Source organism: Palaemon carinicauda, chromosome 22 (assembly GCF_036898095.1).
Source record: "Palaemon carinicauda isolate YSFRI2023 chromosome 22, ASM3689809v2, whole genome shotgun sequence".
NCBI classification, from domain to species: Eukaryota; Metazoa; Arthropoda; class Malacostraca; order Decapoda; family Palaemonidae; genus Palaemon; species Palaemon carinicauda.
In genome coordinates this window covers 85,781,024-85,805,265 of record NC_090746.1, presented here as the reverse complement: position 1 = coordinate 85,805,265, position 24,242 = coordinate 85,781,024, and the positions used below count along the sequence as shown (strand labels likewise).

At 38.8% G+C, this 24,242-nt stretch overlaps 2 protein-coding genes across 2 annotated transcripts in view; both read left to right on the top strand.

The window, feature by feature from the left end:
* Positions 1–24,242, top strand: part of LOC137616579 (zinc finger protein OZF-like) — a 243,865-nt gene that overhangs the window by 97,008 nt on the left and 122,615 nt on the right. The gene's annotated exons all lie outside the window — the stretch shown is intronic.
* Positions 14,961–24,242, top strand: part of LOC137616742 (chromosome transmission fidelity protein 18 homolog) — a 120,481-nt gene continuing 111,199 nt past the window's right edge. The window contains exon 1 of the mRNA XM_068346743.1: positions 14,961–15,119. Within this exon, the coding sequence (XP_068202844.1) occupies positions 15,041–15,119 (79 nt within the window). The 5' untranslated portion in view covers positions 14,961–15,040. The remainder of the gene's footprint in view (positions 15,120–24,242) is intronic.

Genomic DNA, 24,242 nt, shown 5'->3' with positions numbered 1-24,242 from the left:
AACTCCGACATTCATTTATTTGAAAGTTGTGAAATGCTAGAACTCTGGCATTCATTTATTTGGAAGTTCTGAAATACTAGAACTCTGGCATTCATTTAATTGACAGTTTTAAAATGCTAGAACTCTGACATTCATTTATTTGAAAGTTCTGTAATACTAGAACTCTGGAATTCATTTATTTGACAGTTTTAAAATGCTAGAACTCTGGCATTCATTTATTTGAAAGTTCCGAAATGCTAGAACTCTGGTATTCATTTAATTGACAGTTTGAAAATGCTAGAACTCTGGCATTCATTTAATTGACAGTTTTAAAATGCTAGAACTCTGACATTCATTTATTGGAAAGTTCTGTAATACTAGAACTCTGGAATTCATTTATTTGACAGTTTTAAAATGCTAGAACTCTGGCATTCATTTATTTGAAAGTTCCGAAATGCTAGAACTCTGGCATTCATTTAATTGACAGTTTTAAAATGCTAGAACTCCGACATTCATTTATTTGAAAGTTCTGAAATGCTAGAACTCTGGCATTCATTTATTTGAAAGTTCTGAAATGCTAGAACTCTGGCATTCATTTAATTGACAGTTTTCAAACACTAGAACTCCGACATTCATTTATTTGAAAGTTCTGAAATACTAGAACTCTGGAATTAATTTATTTGGAAGTTTTAAAATGCTAGAACTCAGGCATTCATTTATTTGAAAGTTCTGAAATGCTAGAACTCTGGAATTCATTTATTTGACAGTTTTAAAACGCTAGAACTCTGGCATTCATTTGTTTGAAAATTCTGAAATGCTAGAACTCTGGTATTCATTTAATTGACAGTTTTAAAATGCTAGAACTCAGGCATTCATTTATGGTATTCATTTAATTGACAGTTTTAAAATGCTAGAACTCAGGCATTCATTTATTTGGAAGTTCTGAAATACTAGAACTCTGGAATTAATTTATTTGACAGTTTTAAAATGCTAGAACTCTGGCATTCATTTATTTGAAAGTTCTGAAACACTAGAGCTCCGGCATTCATTTATTTGAAAGTTCTGAAATGCTAGAACTCTGGCATTCATTTTTTTGAAAGTTTTAAAATGCTAGAACTCTGGCATTCATTTATTTGAAAGTTCTGAAATACTAGAACTCTGGAATTCATTTAATTGACAGTTTTCAAACACTAGAACTCCGCCATTCATTTATTTGAAAGTTCTGAAATACTAGAACTCTGGAATTAATTTATTTGACAGTTTTAAAATGCTAGAACTCTGGCATTCATTTATTTGAAAGTTCTGAAACACTAGAGCTCCGGCATTCATTTATTTGAAAGTTCTGAAATACTAGAACTCTGGAATTAATTTATTTGACAGTTTTAAAATGCTAAAACTCCGCCATTCATTTATTTGAAAGTTCTGAAATACTAGAACTCTGGAATTCATTTAATTGACAGTTTTCAAACACTAGAACTCCGCCATTCATTTATTTGAAAGTTCTGAAATACTAGAACTCTGGAATTAATTTATTTGACAGCTTTAAAATGCTAGAACTCTGGCATTCATTTATTTGAAAGTTCTGAAATACTAGAACTCTGGAATTCATTTATTTGACAGTTTTAAAATGCTAGAACTCTGGCATTCATTTATTTGAAAGTTCTGAAACACTAGAGCTCCGCCATTCATTTATTTGAAAGTTCTGAAATACTAGAACTCTGGAATTAATTTATTTGACAGTTTTAAAATGCTAAAACTCCGCCATTCATTTATTTGAAAGTTCTGAAATACTAGAACTCTGGAATTCATTTAATTGACAGTTTTCAAACACTAGAACTCCGCCATTCATTTATTTGGAAGTTCTGAAATACTAGAACTCTGGAATTCATTTATTTGAAAGTTTTAAAATGCTAGAACTCTGGCATTCATTTATTTGAAAGTTCTGAAACACTAGAGCTCCGCCATTCATTTATTTGAAAGTTCTGAAATGCTAGAACTCTGGCATTCATTTAATTGACAGTTTTAAAATGCTAGAACTCTGGCATTCATTTATTTGAAAGTTCTGAAATGCTAGAACTCTGGAATTCATTTAATTGACAGTTTTCAAACACTAGAACTCCGCCATTCATTTATTTGAAAGTTCTGAAATACTAGAACTCTGGAATTAATTTATTTGACAGTTTTAAAATGCTAGAACTCTGGCATTCATTTATTTGAAAGTTCTGAAATGCTAGAACTCTGGAATTCCTTTATTTGACAGTTTTAAAATGCTAGAACTCTGGCATTCATTTATTTGAAAGTTCTGAAACACTAGAGCTCCGCCATTCATTTATTTGAAAGTTCTGAAATGCTAGAACTCTGGCATTCATTTAATTGACAGTTTTAAAATGCTAGAACTCTGGCATTCATTTATTTGAAAGTTCTGAAATGCTAGAACTCTGGAATTCATTTAATTGACAGTTTTCAAACACTAGAACTCCGCCATTCATTTATTTGAAAGTTCTGAAATACTAGAACTCTGGAATTAATTTATTTGACAGTTTTAAAATGCTAGAACTCTGGCATTCATTTATTTGAAAGTTCTGAAATGCTAGAACTCTGGAATTCCTTTATTTGACAGTTTTAAAATGCTAGAACTCCGGCATTCATTTATTTGAAAGTTCTGAAATACTAGAACTCTGGCATTCATTCATTTGAATGTTCTGAAACACTAGAACTCAGAAATTTGTTTATTTTAAATTTCCGAAAAACTAGAACTCTGGCATTAATTTATTTAAAAGTTCTGAAACACTAGAACTTTGGCCTTCATTTATTTGAAAGTTCTGAAATACTAGAGCTCCGGAATTCATTTATTTGAAAGTTCTGAAACACTAGAACTCCGGCATTCATTTATTTGAAAGTTCTGAAATGCTAAAACTCTGGCATTCATTTATTTGAAAGTTCTGAAACACTAAAACTCCGTCATTCATTTATTTGAAAGTTCTGAAACACTAGAACTCCGGCATTCATTTATTTGAAAGTTTTGAAACACTAGAACTGCGGTATTCATTTATTTGAAAGTTTTGAAACACTAGAACTCCGGCATTCATTTATTTAAAAGTTCTGAAACACTAGAACTCAGGCATTCATTTATTTGAAAGTTCTGAAACACTAGAACTGCGGTATTCATTTATTTGAAAGTTTTGAAACACTAGAACTCCGGCATTCATTTATTTAAAAGTTCTGAAACACTAGAACTCAGGCACTCATTTTTTTTAAAGTTCTGAAACACTAGAACTGCGGTATTCATTTATTTGAAAGTTTTGCAACACTAGAACTCCGGCATTCATTTATTTAAAAGTTCTGAAACACTAGAACTCAGGCATTCATTTATTTGAAAGTTCTGAAACACTAGAACTCCGGCATTCATTTATTTGAAAGTTCTGAAACACTAGAACTCAGGCATTCATTTATTTGAAAGTTCTGAAACACTAGAACTCAGGCATTCATTTATTTGAAAGTTCTGAAACACTAGAACTCAGGCATTCATTTATTTGAAAGTTCTGAAACACTAGAACTCAGGCATTCATTTATTTGAAAGTTCTGAAACACTAGAACTCAGGCATTCATTTATTTGAAAGTTCTGAAACACTAGAACTCAGGCATTCATTTATTTGAAAGTTCTGAAATACTAGAACTCTGGAATTCATTTAATTGACAGTTTTAAAATGCTAGAACTCTGGCATTCATTTATATGAAAGTTCTGGAATGCTAGAACTCTGGAATTCATTTAATTGACAGTTTTAAAACACTAGAACTCCGACATTCATTTATTTGAAAGTTCTGAAATGCTAGAACACAGGCATTCATTTAATTGACAGTTTTAAAACACTAGAACTCAGACATTCATTTATTTGAAAGTTCTGAAATGCTAGAACTCCGACATTCATTTATATGAAATTTCTGAAATACTAGAACTCTGGAATTCATTTAATTGACAGTTTTAAAACGCTAGAACTCTGGCATTCATTTATTTGAAAGTTCTGAAATGCTAGAACTCTGGCATTCATTTAATTGACAGTTTTAAAACACTAGAACTCCGACATTCATTTATTTGAAAGTTCTGAAATGCTAGAACTCTGGCATTCATTTAATTGACAGTTTTCAAACGCTAGAACTCCGGCATTCATTTATTTGGAAGTTCTGAAATGCTAGAACTCTGGCATTCATATAATTGACAGTTTTAAAATGCTAGAACTCCAGCATTCATTTATTTGAAAGTTCTGAAATGCTAGAACTCTGGAATTCATTTATTTGACAGTTTTAAAACGCTAGAACTCTGGCATTCATTTGTTTTAAAGTTCTGAAATGCTAGAACTCTGGCATTCATTTAATTGACAGTTTTCAAACACTAGAACTCCGACATTCATTTATTTGAAAGTTCTGAAATACTAGAACTCTGGAATTCATTTATTTGAAAGTTTTAAAATGCTAGAACTCTGGCATTCATTTATTTGAAAGTTCCGAAATGCTAGAACTCTGGCATTCATTTAATTGACAGTTTTCAAACACTAGAACTCCGACATTCATTTATTTGAAAGTTCTGAAATACTAGAACTCTGGAATTCATTTATTTGAAAGTTTTAAAATGCTAGAACTCTGGCATTCATTTATTTGAAAGTTCTGAAACACTAGAGCTCCGGCATTCATTTATTTGAAAGTTCTGAAATGCTAGAACTCTGGAATTCATTTAATTGACAATTTTAAAATGCTAGAACTCTGGCATTCATTTATTTGAAAGTTCTGAAATGCTAGAACTCTGGAATTCATTTAATTGACAGTTTTCAAACACTAGAACTCCGCCATTAATTTATTTGAAAGTTCTGAAATACTAGAACTCTGGAATTAATTTATTTGACAGTTTTAAAATGCTAGAACTCTGGCATTCATTTATTTGAAAGTTCTGAAATACTAGAACTCTGGAATTCCTTTATTTGACAGTTTTAAAATGCTAGAACTCTGGCATTCATTTATTTGAAAGTTCTGAAATGCTAAAACTCTGGTATTCATTTAGTTGTCAGTTTTAAAATGTTAGAACTCCGGCATTCATTTATTTGAAAGTTCTGAAATGCTAGAACTCTGGAATTCATTTAATTGACAGTTTTCAAACACTAGAACTCCGATATTCATTTATTTGAAAGTTCTGAAACACTAGAATTCCGACATTCATATATTTGAAAGTTCAGAAACACTAGAACTCTGGCATTCATTCATTTGAAAGTTCTGAAACACTAGAACTCAGAAATTTGTTTATTTTAAATTTCCGAAACACTAGAACTCTGGCATTAATTTATTTAAAAGTTCTGAAACACTAGAACTTCGGCCTTCATTTATTTGAAAGTTCTGAAACACTAAAACTCCGGCCCTCATTTATTTGAAAGTTCTGAAATACTAGAACTCTGGCATTCATTCATTTGAAAGTTCTGAAACACTAGAACTCAGAAATTTGTTTATTTTAAATTTCCGAAACACTAGAACTCTGGCATTAATTTATTTAAAAGTTCTGAAACACTAGAACTTCGGCCTTCATTTATTTGAAAGTTCTGAAACACTAAAACTCCGGCCCTCATTTATTTGAAAGTTCTGAAATACTAGAACTCTGGCATTCATTTAGTTGAAAGTTCTGAAACACTAGAACTCCGGTATTCATTTATTTGAAAGTTCTGAAATGCTAAAACTCCGGCATTCATTTATTTGAAAGTTCTGAAATACTAGAACTCCGATATTCATTTATTTGAAAGTTTTGAAACAGTAGTATTACAGCATCTACCTCTTGCTGGGTCTTCTTCGTTACTCTACCTTTTTGCTTGGACTTTGTCTGTCAACAAGCGCATTTGTGTGCTCTGAAAACTTTCCCGATTATTTAGGAGATACGAAGATTTACATCACCTAGAATTAACTGAAAGCTGTGGCAGTGCTTAGTGATCAGTGCTGTGACATTAGTGTGTTTACAAGTTTTTGAACTTAGACTATATTTAGGAATGAAAATCTTGTTCACTCGGCCATACCACTACGTTCAAGTTTTTCCTAAACCGCGCATGCGCAGTGCAGTGTGTGTGACGTGGTTATCCCCGTCATGGCAACGTTACTGTACCAGAGAAACGAAATCAGACACGGGCATTGTTATAACACCAGTAGATAATGACTATGGAATTCTTGGGACCTGGTACTCTCGCTGATGTTGAGGAGGACCTTGCTCTAAGTGATGATAATGTTGAAACGCATCTGCTTACACAGGAACATAGGCCACGACTTGTCTCTACTAAATCTCATAAGTTGATCCCCTGGTGCAGCTCCTAGTCTCATGGACCATACCCCTACCTCCAACAAGCTATGTATGGAGCATGATTCAGATAGCAGTAATGTGCCAACATCCCCTGCTACTAAAACTACAAAGGGTGATGCTTCTTCCTCTCAAAATGAAGTTGTAAATAGTTCCCTGCCTCGACCTGCTATTCAGAGTACTGTATAACTATCCTGGCTACAAAAACTGTTCTACTTGCCTTTGCTTCACGTGCTGAATACATAAAGCTCCTATTTAGAGAGAATCCGGGGGTTAATGTGAAGCTTCGCTGGCTATCAGAGGTTACCAAGATGTTCAGCCTCGATCGGGAATTGACTGGAGTTAAAATGTTTGCGGTCACTTCTCGTTTTGTTTACATTTCGAGGCATCACCTGGATATCATAAATAGGGTCAAGGCTGGGGAGGTTCTATCACTTGTGTTAGATGTTCAGGATGCTGTAAACAGACCCCGTAAGTTCTCTACATATCTCATCACTCGATATCCTGTGGATGTAGACCCTTCATTAGCTAAGGAACTAACGGGAGTACACACTGTACGTCGTTTCCAACAGGATGGAAAGTCCATCAATCGTATTGTTATTACTTGGAGCAACCCAGATCCACCCCCGCCTTTTGTTAACTTCTCTTTCCTCCCTTGTTTACCATCATGTGAACTACGCAGAATGCCAGACGAAAAGCCGTGGTGCTTCAAATGCTGGGGTATCAGTCACATCTCAAGATACTGTGGTGCCCCTGCAAAGTGTGCATTTTTTGCTGCTGAGCATGACAGTCGGACCTGCCCTCATCGCCCCGCTGTACTACCTACAGTGGTTGACACTGTCTCGGCATCAACATCATGCTCATTACCTCTACATACACCAGACACCTCACATTGGAAATGCCTGAGATGTAATGCGCCCGGAGTTAATGTGTGGCATGGCTGTACCAGACTATCAAGCACTGCATGGAACCAGTATATTGCACATCAGCTTCCGATGCCATCAATCAAACCCACCGTTACTGCCTCCTCACAAGTGTCTACACTTCGTAATGCTGTAGATGTCCTCAAGTCTCGGTGTGACTCCCTTACATCACGTTTTGAAGCCATTGAATCTCATTTAGAGAGCATGGACACTAGCATGGACAGTCTCGTAGCCTCCTTTGACCATCTAACTTCTAAATTTGCTACTAATGATACCACACTACAATCTCTCGTTGAAGCTCAGCAGGTTATCATCACATCAGTTACTACACTCACTGAGAAACTTGACTCACTTGCTACACGTCTTGAGAGTGTTACTAATCCCCATACAGGACCTTTGTCATATGATACACCACCAATGCTTACCCGTGTCACCACTGCCTCTTCATCTAGTCGCCGTTCTTCCAAGGTACAACCAAGTGAAGCTTAATATTAACTCGTGGAATGCCTGTGGTATTACAAACTGGGCAAAACTTTCTGCACTTAAGGGAATTGTACATAGTCACCATCCAGATGTTATTCTAATTCAGGAAGCTTTTGTTGGTAATGCTCAGCCAAGGGAAGAAGCTCCCTCGCGCACTGGCTATGTATCCTATATCCATTTAGTAAGACATGGCCTCATCACCTATATACGTCCTTCAATCCAGCATAGACTTCTCCCAAACTCTGAGGATGAAGATACAACATTTCAATTATTTGAGATTACTGTTGGCAGAGGCACCATACGACTGTGCAATGTAAATGCAGCACCAGGTAGGATAAATACAGCCAAGCTTCCAGCCCCAACCCTCCGTGGTATGGTTTACATGGGAGATTTTAATGCCCATCATCCAGATTTGGGAGATCTTGCTGGCACTGTGAACTGCAACGGGAACCTACTTCTAAGATACATTCGTCAAAATCAACTGACTCACTGGGACATTGGTGGATCTACGTATGCACGAGGTGGTGCTTTGGATCACATCTTGACCTGTGGACTCGTACCTTCCCGAGTCAAGTGTGTAATGGTTCCTACGCTCTTCTCTGATCACATTGGTCTCAGCATCCTTTATTCACTTCCCGCTACACCTACTCCAATACAAAATCGCACTTGCATCACAATTCCACCTAAGGACATGACTAAGCTTCTCCCTACATTTGACCTCCACTGTCCAGAGATATTACTCCTTACTTGTTAGTACCACACATGCTTTCCACACACAATACATCAAAAAGCCACATATCAGACATCGTGTTGGTGCCATGACCCTCGATAATCGAATTTCTCAGGCAGAAAAGAAGGCGAAGGATGATGGCCTTGCCTTTATGAGACAACCAAGTCCTGAGACTCTGCACCAGTATCAACTATCAAGAGATGATCTACTTGCTCTACAACAATGTGAAAAAAAGATTCCTGGTACAAATTGACAGACAGCATCAACCATCTAACAAGCATCAGTTCCATGTGGCACCTCATCTACAGGATTCTGAAGAAAAAACCCTCAAGTGTCCTCCACCACAGCCCTGCTCAGTATGCACATGACCTTATTAATGAATGGTCAGCACAGTCACGAACCATCAACCTTCCAACTCATATACAAGACTCTCTCTCCTCGTAAGAAAACAATCGTGCCTTATGTCTCAGTTCCGCCTTACTGAGCAGTGAGAAAGAGGACGATGTACCCATAACTAAGGAAAAGCTACGACGTGCCTTAGCAAAGAGTAAGAAGTCAGCTCCCGGTGATGATAGCATCACCTATGCAGTCCTTTGCACACTCATAAAAGTACCTGGCAACCCTCTCCCCCAGCTCTACAACCTCTGCCTCTGCCTGGGATATGTGGCCCTAGCTTGGACTCATAGTACAATTGTACCCGTTTCCAAGCCCGGCACTGACAAATTTCGTCCTATCTCCCTCACTTCCTGTTTCTGCAAAGTATTTGAATGTATTCTCCTCTCACGCCTTATGTTCTGGCTGCAAGATAAGCTTTCGTCTAGAATATACGGCTTCCTACCCCAATGAGGAACACATCGTCTCATGGAGCTCTACACTCGTCTCTCCCCAACCAGTGTTGTAGCCTTCATTGATTTGAAAAGTGCATTTGACGTTGCAAATAGAGACATTATTTTAGACCAGCTTATTGATTTTGGAATAAAGGGAAACCTTTTGAGGTGGATACGTGGCTATCTTCGAAATAGAGTCTCTCGTGTGCTGTTTAAGCGAGCATTGAGCACTGCAAAGGAACTTGAACTTGGTACTCCACAAGGGAGAGTACTTAGTCCATTTTTATTTAATATTCTCCTTCATCGCCTTCTCTCCTTGCTTCCTAATACTGATAACACAACCATCACTTGCTACGCAGACGATATTTGCATTCACTCAACATCTCCGGATTACTTGCAAAGCTTCCTTTCTTCCTTCTACGAATCAGCATCCTCCTGTAGCCTTATCATTTCCCCAGGAAAAAGTAGAATCTTCTCCCCAAGGCCACAAAGGAATCTACCAGAATTTACTGTGGGGAACAATGTTCTACCTTTATGCACACTATATATCTATTGGGAGCACCAGTGCGAATTACACCATCCATTCCAGCAAGACAGAGAGTACATCCCATTGTTCAAGATCTGCTGGCTCGGTTATAGCGACGCCTGACTCCTCTCAAGTGGCTTACTAATTATTCTGCAGGAGTATCTATCCCAGTCGCCAGAACCATATATATTGCTTTCATCTGCTTAGTGATAGATTATCTTTTCTCTGCACTATGTCAACTCTCCAGATCAACTTTACAGCCTCTTGAAAAATTCCAGAACCAAGCAATGAGCTTCATTCTAGGTTGTCCAGCATCCTCTAGAATTGTAAACATGCAACACAAACTCCGTCTCCCTCCACTCATTGAGAGAATATACTCCAGTGTCACCTACTTCAGTATCAAATGCCTGTATTACCCTCACCTGTCTCCTCATTATTCAAACATCATGAGAACTTCTCTCGATCTAGATGCACCTCGTCCACAACTACGCCAGGGGGGACGTACACTAGTTAGTACTGTCTGTTCAAGCATTCGGGGGCTTGACATCAACATCGTGGCAGAGAACGTGGATCATGGCCTTGCACCCTGGCAGACTCCTGTGCCCACAATCTCTTACACTCCAGTCTCTAAGACTGAATTGCCTCAACTTCAACAACAACGTGCATTGGAGACCATCGACAGACTATCTTTCTCCCTCAGTGTAGCCCATCACCTCTACACAGACGGCTCCCTGCAGCAGGATGGCAGTGCTGGATGTGCTGTTTTCTCCCCCACTTTGGAATCCCCGCCAGAGGGCTGGACAGGCTGTCGCCTCCCAAAGTCATCAAGCTCGGCATATTGTGAACTATATGGACTTCTGGATGCAGTTATTTTAATCACACGGACCGGAAACAACGGCTTGATCATCTACGACTCGCATCCAGCACTCCAAGCCCTTTCATCACATAAGCCAGCATACCAGCCCCTGGTTACACAAATACATAGGCAACTAGAAATGGCCAACATGAGCTCACTGGTAGTGCACTTCCTATGGATTCCCTCTCACGTGGGTCCTCTGGCTAACAACACCGTTGACCATTTCGTAAAGGCTACCTGTCAACTGGATCCTGCAGATGCTGATGCTCCCACTCCATCTCTCCTGTGCTGCAGAAAAATGGTGCGCCAAGGTGCTCGCTCACCTACTCATCATTGTAGTAATGCCGAGAGAGCCACCAGTGTATCAATACAGCATTATGATCACTTCTTTCCCCACCAACACAAGTATCGCCGCAGCGTACTCATGGTTTGTCAAAATAATGTGGTTTGTGCGCGTCTTCGGCTGAGTTGGCGACCAGTTTGGCAGGTGGCTGAGCAAGATGGAGTTCCTCACTTCTCCTCCTGTAGGTTATGAGACGCACCCAACGCCAACACCCTGGAACACTATTGCCTGGAATGTCCAATTGTTAGTGACATATTACCCTAAAGACTCACAATAGTTGATATATGTAAAAAGTTATTGACAGATAATAATTTGCTCGATGAGATCCTCATGTGCCATCCTCACTTTGGTGGATACTGAATAATCAACTGTTTTGCAATATTAACTAAAGATAGGTACAACCTACCTACGAAATCAAACTAAATTTAATTTGGATTCCATATGAATTCATTTGTATAACCTTTAATATATAGAAATGAACAATATTATTTTTAATGTGTACTAAATGTCTGTCTATACTTTATTTTGTATTCCTTTGTATAACCTTCATTATTCAGTATACTGCAGATGTAAACAATATTGTTTTAATATGTACTTAAATGTCTGTATATACTTTATTTCTTTTTTATTCTTTTGGCATAACTTAATTACAATGTAGATGTAAACAATATTACTGTATTACCATTTACTCAAATGCCGGACGCCAATGGGCGTAATAAATTTATTAAAAAAAAAAAGAAAAAAAAAACACCTTAAGGCCAATTCTTTAACTTTGTAGGCTTGTTTCTACACTTCTGTATTGCTCTTTTGCAACTTAAATAGGTCAGTATAATAAAATTTAAATTCTCTTTTGATATCCTCAACATTTATATTGTTAATCCATCTTTATTTCTAATGGCAGTCATAGGACTTGTCTCATGTCCATCTATTTTTTTTTCTTTTTGAAATCCCAGAAAGATGCTCCATTGACCCCTATCTTTTCTTTTAATGTTATCTGCTATTTGCATGACCTTTGCATTTTCTCAGGTATTTTCTTTTATTATGAACTTGTCTATCAGTTTTTCTTGAACTTTATGGAGTCGTCTGTTTCCTAAATTCTTTTCCTTCAATCTAATCTTCTTTATTTTCCTCTTCATCGTCATTAAACTAATTATTCTGGTTTTGTGTTGAACTTTTCTACTAAGTTTCTAACTGTATTTCTCCTTTATCCTAGTAACCCTTTCTTGCCATATTTTATACTTTTGTTTTATCGTCCAATTCCCTTGGATGATTCCCAATAGTTCTGCAGCTTCAGTCTTTTTAAATCTTTTCAAATTCAGGTTTCTTCGCTTCTGATTATTCAGATTAGTACCCGTTTGCCAGTCCGTTTCAGTTAGCATGGAATTGTGATCTGTTTAAGTAACCCAATCTGTTTATTCTGTAGAGTTACTACTTTTTCTTCGTCTAAGTGGATCCTTTTGACTTCCTCCTCGTCCTCTGTTTTGATCATTCCATAGTCTATAATCGTACATTTTCCATTTTCACTTCTAGTCCATTTTCCTCTGCATTTTTATCGTGTGTATTGATAATACCTAAATTCACATTATCCACTAGCTGTGGTAGCATCATGTTACTTGCTGATATTCAGACCTATTTCTAATTATTTTCTCCTACTTTACGATTAAAGTCTCCCACTATTAATAATTTTTCTCTGTTCATATCTGCTATCTTGACTTGTTCTTTTATTACTTTATACATTTCTTTCTTTTCCTTCTTGGTACTTTTACCCATTTGTGGAGCATACACTACTCTTAATCTAATCTTGGTACGGCCATTGTCAATTTTTATTCAGAGTGCTTCATGGGTCTTATTATATCTGTTCACTTCAACTGTTAGGTTTCCCAGTTCTTCCTATTACTGTCTAGTTTAATTCCTAAGTATGTTGAACTTTCTACCACTTTGATTCCCTCCATGTGATCTGGCTTTTCTTTCATGTTGTAAATCATATTATTTTCTTTATTTATTTCTAACCCTCACCTTTTCCAGTTTCTATTAATAGTTAGATGTTGCGCTTTGTATGATCTATACCCTCTGCAATCACTAAGGCATCACCTCCAAAATACAATGATACTATCTCTATTAAATGATTTCTTACACCGTGTGCTTCCTTTTCCATTTTTCATGACAATATATATAATTAATTTTAAAAGTGCGACCCTGTTTTATTCCACTCGTAACCTTTCATTTCTTGTTTTATACCCTCTCCTATGTCAATGCCTGTAGTATCTCCCTGGTAAATATTTGCAATTGCACTTATGATTTTGGTGTTAATTCTGGATTCTTTTAAAACTTCTATTAATACCTCCCTTTTTTACTGATTCAAAGGCTTTACTAAAGTCTGTAGCTGTTTCTTGTTTCTATAGCTCTCTTCTCCATATTACTGTAACATAAAGATATTGTCCTCTATCCTGCCTCCTGTAAATCCTGCTTGACAATCATTATCTTCCTCATTCATTCCTAGGCGATTTTCTATTTCCTTTTTCACCATCGCCATGAGTATTTTATATGAAATGTTTAATAGAGCTATAGGTCTTAGGTCTTTTGCCATTGGCCTTCTTTTCTTTTCAATCATCTTTGTTCTTGACTTCTTCCACATAATGATTTTTTTCATACAACTCATTTTGGTTTTTGGTAACATTCTGTAAGGTTTCAAGACGCTTTTATTTTTCCTAGTATCTTATAGAGCTTGATTTTAAGGCCATCTGGCCCTGTTGTTTTTTTCACCTTTAGTTTTTCCCGGCAATTCTTTACTTTTACTATTGTGATTTTTGGATTTTCCAATGGTTTTATTTTCCCTTTTGTTACCATTACAAAGTCACAGTGCTCTCTCAGTATGCCTGGCATATTATATCCATCTATTCTTCCTTGTGCGCTATTTCATTTTCATATTCAATCCGTTTTTCTTCATTCCAAACTAAGTCTATTTTATTTTTCTGCTTACAATATATGGTTTCCAGTATTTGACTAATTCATCTTTTTATTCTTCATTATTTAAATTAGTTCCTTGCTCTCCTTGCTTTCTGTCTGTTCCTTATTCTGTCTGTTTTCCCAGAGTTTTTTATTCTTATTCATTTTTATTTCTTCCGTTACCCTTATTTCAACTATAGTAATTTCCTTCTTTATCAATTCTTTCACTCCTCTCTTCATTTGATCATATTTCTGCTTTAATACTTTTTTTACACATCTATATTGATTTTATTTGTTTTCTTTCTGTGTAGATCCTTTTCTTTATTCCTTTTTTTTTATTTCATCCTTCCCTTTTTTTATTTCATCATTCATCCAGGGTTGCTCATGTACTTGTTCTTCAATAAGTACTTTCCCTTAGTATACTTTTGCCAATTTTTCTTCTGCGGTCTCTTTAATTATCAGTATATAACCAGAAAAACAGCCCTTAAGCAAAGTAATCAGTTTTTAGGCGTACAAATCATCTAATAAATCGTGAAAATTTCAACCAAAAACTAAAATTACTATCTATCACCAATTAGGACACTAAAATCAAACCATTGTTCTCTAGTCTTGGGTAGTGACATAGCTTCTGTACCATGGTCTTCCACTGTCTTGGGTTAGAGATCTCTTGGTTGAAGTCTTTTTCCTCTTCCTATTGTTATTTTGAAGTTGTCCTCTTGTTAATTTCAAGTTTTTATAGGTTATATATGAAAGACTTAGCTTGGTGTTACTGTATTATTGTTCTTATACTTCTCTTGTAGTTTTCCCTTTTCTCACTGGGCTATTTTACCTGTTGGGCTTATAGCTTCTTGCTTTTCCAACTAGGGTTTTAGCTTAGCAAATATTAATAATAATAATAATAATAGTGATGTAGATGGTCCGGTCACGCCAATAACCGAGGAGCCGTTACATAAGTAAGGTTCCACTATGTGTCGTCATATGGCGCGCGCGAAACATATCGTTGATTTGTTATTGTCAGTTTGTCACAGTTGTGCTGACTGGAGACTGGTTTCAATTAACGATTTCTTAACTATATTTTTGATTTGTATATCAAGATTCGTTCAAGATGGACGAGTATCCCGACCCAGATGATGCATTTGAAATGATGTACCAAGATGAACTGGAAGCCATGAGAGAAATGGAAGGTAAGAGTTTATGCTAAGTAGGTCCGTCCAGTTCCAAACTTAAAACCCTAAGGGCAAGGCAAGGTTAGGTCAGTGGCTTGGTATATATGGGTAATTCGGGCAGTACACATTTCACATAGTACAATATGCAGATTTGCCGACAATTAATGAAACACGACATAAACGTAGGAATGTTGCCAAATCCTATCAGGAATCTGGTTGTATACCTAAGTAGGACCATGCAAATGAAAGAAGCATTGGGGCATATGTATGATGATGGCTGGTTAAGATTTTGGCAGTGTACAGGGGTTTGCAGAGGGTGTTACCCCCCCTCCCCTACTGCGCTAGGTAAGAAAGGATACAGCTTATAAGTTACGTTAAGGGACGGGGGAATTTAGGTTAGTTGGTGTCTATTTTGTATGCATGCTAGAGGAGGAACTGGCCGCTGATATACAAAGGCTCTGGAGAATGTAAAAATACAAAACTTACCACAATAGGTTGCCATAACTAATGATAGCAAAGTGTTATCCCAACTGATTTCAAGGTCGAATGAGAAAAAATTAAAGGTTAATTTAATTAGTAATGTTGGGTAAATAAATGATACTTTAATTTCTAGCTAAATACATGAACCATATGTTTTTCCTACTTGTTATCTTATGTTCTATGCATTTCTGACCTTGATTATTGGGGAAAACCACCCGTTCATGAGCTTTTGGACCCCCTTATATAAAGAAAATTATTGGGAACACCAGTGGGAAACCAATGTTTTTTGGGTGGGGAAATTTCATAAAAAGAGTGATTTACAGCAATAATAATGGTCAGAAATGCAAAATAAGGACTAGATAACCAGTTGGAAAAATATATGGTTCACGTAAATGTTTGAAAATAGGCCAAGCATGATTGTTTTACACTTTTGAAATTTGTAAAATGGTACAGAACTTAACAAACCCACCTAACCTAACATGATAGTTCCCAGGTCATAACCCCTAGCTGGGGGCAAGCCCCTGGACCCCCTTCCCAGGTCACAGCCCCTAGCATTGGACCCCCTTGCCAGGTCACAACCACTAGCCAGGTCGCAAACAAAGTAAATCACATAAATCCTTACATTATGATGAAATAAATCACAAATAAATCCTTCCATTATGAAAGAATAAATCACAAATAAATCCTTCCATTATGAAAGAATAAATCACAACTAATTCCTTACCTTATGATTGACACCGTCGCCTTTTGTTTTTTTTCTTGGCAATCTTTACAAAAGCTTTGCAGTAGAAAATGTGCTGGCCTTCCCTGAAAATTAAGTCAGAATCAAACTTTTGAAGCGTTATTTCGCTGTTATTTTTTAATTCACATGAGTAACCATAGCTTTACACTGAACGGAGAACATTTTCTTCATAATCAATTGCCGACATAAACAAAATTACACTAAATTTCGAAATAGATTGATGTGCTGTGCTTCCCTTAAGTTCATTCTTCGAGACATCTTTACGAAATGGTGGTTAACTTAAAACTGAAGGCGAAGGTGGGAAAGAAATGGCTGTTGTAGAACAACATCCAGAAACTTCTGAAGAAGTAATTGTAAGCTGTTAATTGGTTTAAAAAAAACCACCTGACAAATACGTCATTGTAAATGCACAGAAAGCTCCGCAATCCACGGAAGAAAAACGCATGCGGAGTAAGTCCCCTTCAGTCTCTCAAATGTAAACAATGGACTTAGAGTGAAAAACATACTTCACATTTAAATCGACCGATACGTAAGTTATTATGCCCCAGCCCCCATCAAACATACAGAGAAAAACAACAAACTAGCCAGCACTTGCCCATTTCTTATAGCGAATTTCATTTTCGCTAGTAATTAAACTATCATATATTAACCTAATGTTGTTTATGGCACAAGTAAAATAATCCTAATTTTTAAATATTTAACTTAGCCGGTGAATATATAATAGCTGCAACTCTGTTGCTCGACAGACACATACAATAAAAACTCGCCAGCGATCGCTATACAGGTTGCGGGTGTGCCCACCAGCGCCAACTGTCGGCCAGATACCACTCTCGATGTAAACAAAGACTCAATTTCTTCTCTGTCGACGTGTCGACAAGACGTACTTTTACTCGCTGTAGAACCTGGAGTTTTTCCTATCATATTTGGTGAAGTACTTTAATTTGGTTTGAGCTTTCACAGTGCAGGTGTTTTATCTTCATCTTAAATCTTGAACTCGTTTTTGGATAGATTTATTTTTTTGATGACAAAGAGAGTATGGACTTTCTTTGACTTTTAAATGGCCGACCCTTCCCTTAGACGGAAGTGTGTTTAGGCTTTTAGCAATTATCTTATCACGTTATAAATTAATTATAGATTTTCCTCTATATATTTTATATCTCACCGCCTTTATTAGGCCTCTTCGATTAACTTTCCATTTATAATAAACATGAAAATAAATTTTAATGATTTGTTTATATGCGACCTTCCTGAGAGTAGGCGGTCCTAACTTGGAAACTGAAGTTAAACAACGTTGAGCCCTTTCAATCGTAAATAGCTTTTAAAGAGCTAATGATTTAAAACTTTTTAAATGGATATTTTTTTTAATAGATATTCTATGAAAGATTTTCTTTGAATAGTCTTCGTACTGTTTCAAAGATGAACTAACGTTTAGTTTATTTATGCTACGCAGTTTGGGCTCTATCGTTACGATAGAGAGAGAGAGTATCACGGTTTCACTTTGCAGAAAGAGTAAATCGATTCTGACGTTTTGTTCATTCTTCTTTCAAAGCTTAAATGTTTTAAATTATATTTTAAAGGAACTTTTTAATTGAAAAACCTTTCAGTTTTTTTCCTTTGGTCAAATAACATGTTTTTTTGACGAAACGTAAGTGGGCTCTTCTCTTAGGTGCGTAATCAAGAAAGAGAGAGAGAGATAGAGACGGAGGGAGAGAGAGGGGAGAAAACGTTCCGTTCAAGCGGGTAACGTTGTTCTCGAGTTACTCTCGTCCCTAGTCTCTGTACGGGGAGAAAGGATAAAACGTTTTTAGTTTTTTTATTCTCGTCCCCAGGCAATGTACGGTGAGAGATTGAAAACGTAGTTTTGAATGAACTAGTGTTTTGTCTCTTCTCCAGCCACTGAATTTTTTATCTTAAAATATGTTTACTGTTTTTTGCTGGTATTAATGTGCTTGCATTATACGACTAATTTCGCTATTACTACCTTTTGATGAGGTTAGAATTGCGTGCTTCAGGTAGAAATCAGTAAAAGTTTCGATTTCAGTGAAATAAGTGCTAAACAGAAAATCGTAGTGATAAAGTGATATTGCGCAAAGTGTTATCAGTGTTGCGACCGAGGGTTCGTCTGTTCGTGCCTGTCGTTCGCCTAGTCCGGGACCTCTTGCAAGCTCCCAAGCCCAGGGGAGAAGTAATGTCGTACGACTTATGGGTTCGAGAGGCCTTGATCAGCGAACAGACGTTCCCTCTATGGTATCGGGTGTATCTTATCAAGATCACCCCTACCATAAGGCGAGAGAGACGTTTTTCTCCTCGTCATCCGAAGGCTTTTCGCATAAGAAACCTGAAACAAGGTTTCGAGGCCCTTAAGCGAAAGTCAGTCCTTTGAGGACAGGTCCAGCGTCCTGGTTGTAGCCATTAGGACAGCTCTGACCCTATGCAGTCATCGGAAGACTGCTCGCCGCCTAACAAAAGCGTAACACAGACTCCGAGAGTCTTTTTGTTGGCAAGGTTTTGCGGTCACAGACGTTACCCTCGTCTCTTACCGCAACCTTTTCCGTTGATCCTAAATTGGTTGTACGGCAAGACATGCAGAATAAGCTTGCCTCCCTTATGGAAGACTATTCTGCCGATTAGTCCGTTGAGCCTAGCCGTTTATCTCATCGAGATCCTGGCTTTCAGCCAACCTAACGTTCCTTTGTGCGTCCTGTTGACGTTGGCGTAGCTAAGTCACGTCAGTCAGGTTGTTTAGAACCACACTCGATGCGGTCTTGTGTGGATTTTCAGCCACATTTGGACGTTAGGCCACTTGCTGATGCTCCTGTTGACGTTCAGGACGTTCGCTAACAATCGGAGTTGACTTGTTTTGACGCTGTGCGTCAACCTCCGCATTCTAGAGTTGTTTTGACTGCTCAGTCTAGGCGGTCAAAGCAGTCTCGAGTGGACGCTGTGCGTCCTCACGCACCTGTTGTTGTTGACAGTTCACAGACTGTCAAGCAGTTACATGACATTGCGTCCTGGTCTCTCGCACCTGTTGTTGTTGACAGTTCACAGACTGTCAAGCAGTTACATGACGTTGCGTCCTGGTCCGCTACTTATGCACCAGTGCGTGTGGACTCTGCTTGTAAAGCATTGCCACCACGGTAGGTCTCTCCCTTGCTTGAGACTCAGCTATTATCGGACAAGGTTCCTTTAGATGAGGAAGTTGCTGTTCCCCCTCCAACTGATATTCCCTTGAGGACTCTGTCAGACGGAGAGGAGCCTAAAGCTGCTTAGCCCTCTATGGACTTTAAATAAATCATGCTGATTTTTAAGGATCTTTGTCCGGATCTTTTTGTAACTGCTGCTCCTCGTTCGCCTTAACGTCAGAGCTTACACTAGGCCTAGCTACTTCGAAGCCGTTGTTTTATAAGCTAGTGCTCTCTCGCTCTCCTAGAGAGCTTTACGTTTGCTAGGCGACTGGTTTATCACCAGGAGGAGTTTGGGGGATACAGCCTTTGCTTTCCCTTCTTTTAAACTGGCTTATAGAGCGAGAGTCTGATATGACACGAGAGAAGTTCTCGGCTTGGGAGTTCCTGCCTCTGCCCAGATAGACTTCTCAAATCTCGTAGACTCTCCCTGGCGCCTGGCCAGGAGACGCTCCAAGATTTTACAGGTCAACTTCACAGCTGTTTTCGAGCCTTTGAAGTTTTGCTGTACAATTATGTCATGCATAAACAAGGCTTTCAGGGATGGCTCCAATGATCTGACAGCCACGTTCTCTGCAGGGACAAGTCCCTCAGGGATGGCTCCATGATTTGGCAGCCATGTTCACTGCAGGAGTACGTAAGAGGCAAGTGCGCTCAATGTATTCATTGTCAAGACAAACTTCACGATGAAGTCTACCAGGCTGTCTTGACAGCATTTATGGAAGGCGACTGGATGGTCTCTCTCGACCTTCAGGAGGCATACTTCCACATTCCTATACACCCGGATTCCCAACCGTTTCTGAGGTTTGTTTACAGGAATGTGGGGTACCAGTTTCGAGCTATCGGAGATCAGAGCCTCCCTGTACTTGGACGACTGGCTTCTCAGAGCCTCTTCAAGTCATCGCTGTCTGAAGGATCTCAATTGGACTCTAGATCTGACCAAGGAATTGGGACTCCTAGTCAATTTGGAAAAGTCACAGCTGGTCCCATCCCAAACTATTCTGTATTTAGGGATGGAGATTCACAGTCAAGTTTTTCGGGCTTTTCCGTCGGCCCCCAGAATAGATCAAGCCCTGCTCTCCATCCAGAAGATGCTGAAGAAAGAACGCTGCTCAGTCAGGCTGTGGATGAGTCTGGTAGGGACGCTGTCATCCCTGGAGCAATTTGTCTCGCTAGGAAGGCTACACCTCCGTCCTCTTCAATTCCATCTGGCTTTTCACTGGAAAAAGTACAAGACGCTAGAGGCGGTCTCGATCCCGATTTCCGAAAAGATAAAGTCTTGTCTGACTTGGTGGAAGGACAATATCAGCCTACGAGAGGGTCTTCCCCTGGCAGTTCAGATACCCAACCACGTTCTCTTCTCGGACGCATCGGACTTGGGCTGGGGCGCGACGCTGGACGGTCGGGAATGCTCAGGTCTGTGGAACTCGAGTCAGAGGAGCATGCATATCAACAGCAAGGAGCTTTTGGCAGTTCATCTGGCCTTGATAAGCTTCGAGAATCTCCTTCGAGGCAAGGTGGTGGAGGTAAACTCGGACAACACCACGGCCTTGGCGTACATTTCCTAACAGGGAGGTACCCACTCACTGACTTTGTACGAGATCGCAAGGGACCTGCTCATCTGGTCAAAAGATCGAGGCATCTCCCTAGTAACGAGGTTCATCCAGGGCGACTTGAACGTCCTAGCAGATTGTCTCAGTCGTAAAGGTCAAGTAATTCCAACCGAATGGACCCTCCACAAGGATGTGTGCAAGAGACTTTGGACGACTTGGGGTCAACCCACCATAGATCTCTTTGCAACCTCGCTGACCAAGAGGCTTCCAATCTATTGCTCTCCAGTCCCGGACCCAGCAGCAATACATATAGATGCCTTCCTCCTAGATTGGTCACATCTAGATCTTTACGCATTCCCACCATTCAAGATTGTCAACAAGGTACTGCAGAAATTCGCCTCTCACGAAGGGACAAGGTTGACGTTAGTTGCTCCCCTCTGGCCCGCGAGAGAATGGTTCACTGAGGTACTTCGATGGCTAGTAGACGTTCCCAGAAGTCTTCCTCTAAGAGTAGACCTTCTACGTCAACCACACGTAAGGAAGGTACACCAAAGCCTCCACGCTCTTCTTCTGACTGCCTTCAGACTATCGAAAGACTCTCGAGAGCTAGAGGCTTTTCGAAGGAGGCAGCCAGTGCGATTGCTAGAGCAAGGAGAGCGTCTACCATTAGAGTCTACCAATCGAAGTGGGAAGTCTTCCGAGACTGGTGCAAGTCAGTTTCCGTATCCTCGACCAGTACCTCTGTAGCCCAAATAGCTGATTTTCTCTTATACCTGAGAAAAGTACGATCCCTTTCAGCTCCTACTATCAAGGGCTACAGAAGCATGTTGGCCTCGGTCTTCCGGCATAGAGGCTTAGATCTTTCCAACAATAAAGATCTGCAAGACCTCCTTAAGTCTTTCGAGACCTCTAAGGAGCGTCGTTTGGCTACTCCTGGGTGGAATTTAGACGTGGTCCTAAGATTCCTCATGTCAGACAGGTTTGAGCCTTTACAGTCAGCCTCCCTGAAAGATTTCACTCTTAAGACTCTTTTCCTGGTATGCTTAGCCTCGGCTAAAAGAGTCAGTGAGCTTCATGCCTTCAGCAAGAACATCGGGTTTTCGTCAGAAAAAGCTACTTGTTCTCTGCAACTTGGTGTCCTAGCCAAAAATGAGCTACCTTCTCGTCCTTGGCCTAAATCTTTCGATATTCCTAGCTTATCGGAGATCGTAGGCAATGAACTAGAAAGAGTCTTATGCCCTGTTAGAGCTCTTAAGTTCTACTTAGCTCGTACTAAACCTTTACGAGGCCAATCTGAAACGTTATGGTGTTCGGTTAAGAAACCATCCTTGCCTATGTCAAAGAATGCTTTGTCATATTTTATCAGATTGTTAATACGAGAAGCTCATTCACACTTGAGTGAGGAAGACCGATCTTTGCTTAAGGTTAAGACGCACGAGGTTAGAGCTGTAGCAACTTCCGTGGCCTTTAAGCAAAATAGATCTTTGCAAAGTATCATGGACGCAACCTATTGGAGAAGCAAGTCAGTGTTCGCGTCATTTTACTTGAAAGATGTCCAGTCTCTTTACGAGAACTGCTACACACTGGGACCATTCGTAGCAGCGAGTGCAGTAGTGGGTGAGGGCTCAACCACTACAATTCCCTAATTCCATACCCTTTTAATCTGTCTCTTGAAATGTTTTAATGTTGTTTTTATGGGTTGTCCGGAAGGCTAAGAAGCCTTTCGCATCATGGTTGATTTGGCGGGTGGTCAAAGTCATTTCTTGAGAGCGCCCAGATTAGGGGTTTGATGAGGTCCTGTTGTATGGGTTGCAGCCCTTGATACTTCAGCTCCTGGGGGTCTGTCAGCATCCTAAGAGGATCGCTGGGCTCCGTAAGGAAGACGTACTTACAAGGCAGAGTAATCGTCTAAGTCGACTTCCTTACCAGGTACCTATTTATTTTGGTTTTGTTATATTGATAACTGCCAAAATGAAATAAAAAACTCTTAGCTTATACGATGTAAACATATTTAACTCTGGTCTCTACCCACCTCCTTGGGTGTGAATCAGCTATTATATATTCACCGGCTAAGTTAAATATTTAAAAATGATATTTTAATTATAAAATAAATTTTTGAATATACTTAGCCGTTGAATATATAAATTAAACGACCCTCCCTTCCTCCCCAATAGAGACGCAGTGGGATGAGAAGAAATTGAGTCTTTGTTTACATCGAGAGTGGTATCTGGCCGACAGTTGGCGCTGGTGGGCACACCCGCAACTTGTATAGCGATCGCTGGCGAGTTTTTATTGTATGTGTCTGTCGAGCAACAGAGTTGCAGCTATTATATATTCACCGGGTAAGTATATTCAAAAATTTATTTTATAATTAAAATATCATTTCATTAATAAGAATAAGCTTAGTATCTTTGGACTTGTCTATTATGCATTAGAGAGTGCCCACAAATATATTTTGCTGATCGATCTGTTAGGAACCAGGACATGTCGCCTGTTAAAAGATATTTGGAGAGTAAATAAGATACTTTAATTTCTAGCCAAATTCATGTGCCATGTTTTCCCAACTGGATATGTTGTGTTTTATTAATTTCTGACCATTGATATTGGGACAAACCACCTTTTGATGTGTTTTCCTACCCCATGTAAAAACTATTGGTAAAATTATAGAATAGTGCAGTAAATGGTTTGTAGAATAGAATGTTAATTATTGTATTTGGTGGTGTTTTGAATGTTATTGATGATGAATTCTGGCAGAAATCCATATGCTGTGTACCAGTATAAATGCAAGATACTTAGATTAACATTATTAATCTTTGTAGGTTCTGCCAGTCATAATAAAAAAACATTTACCGTATGAGTGACTGGCATCTTTTTTTCTTTCATCTTCCCCTCTCTTGGGGCACAACACTAACGGTATGCTGCAAGCTTCCTCCCCTGTCTGCTGGTGATAACCATTTCCCTTGTGTCACCTGATATATGTTCATATACAGTATTTGTTACATCCCCATATCCTCTAGCGAGGTGGGAAATGGGCCATGTCGATTGGTTTGTTCAAGGAAATCCTAGGACTCCAAGAATTCTTACCGGGATAAGTCACAGTGCTTAGTTATCACACAATCACACGGGCTGCTTAGGCTTCCAATGCGAGCGTATGCACTGAAGTTTAGCGAGGTGTCAGGGTGTG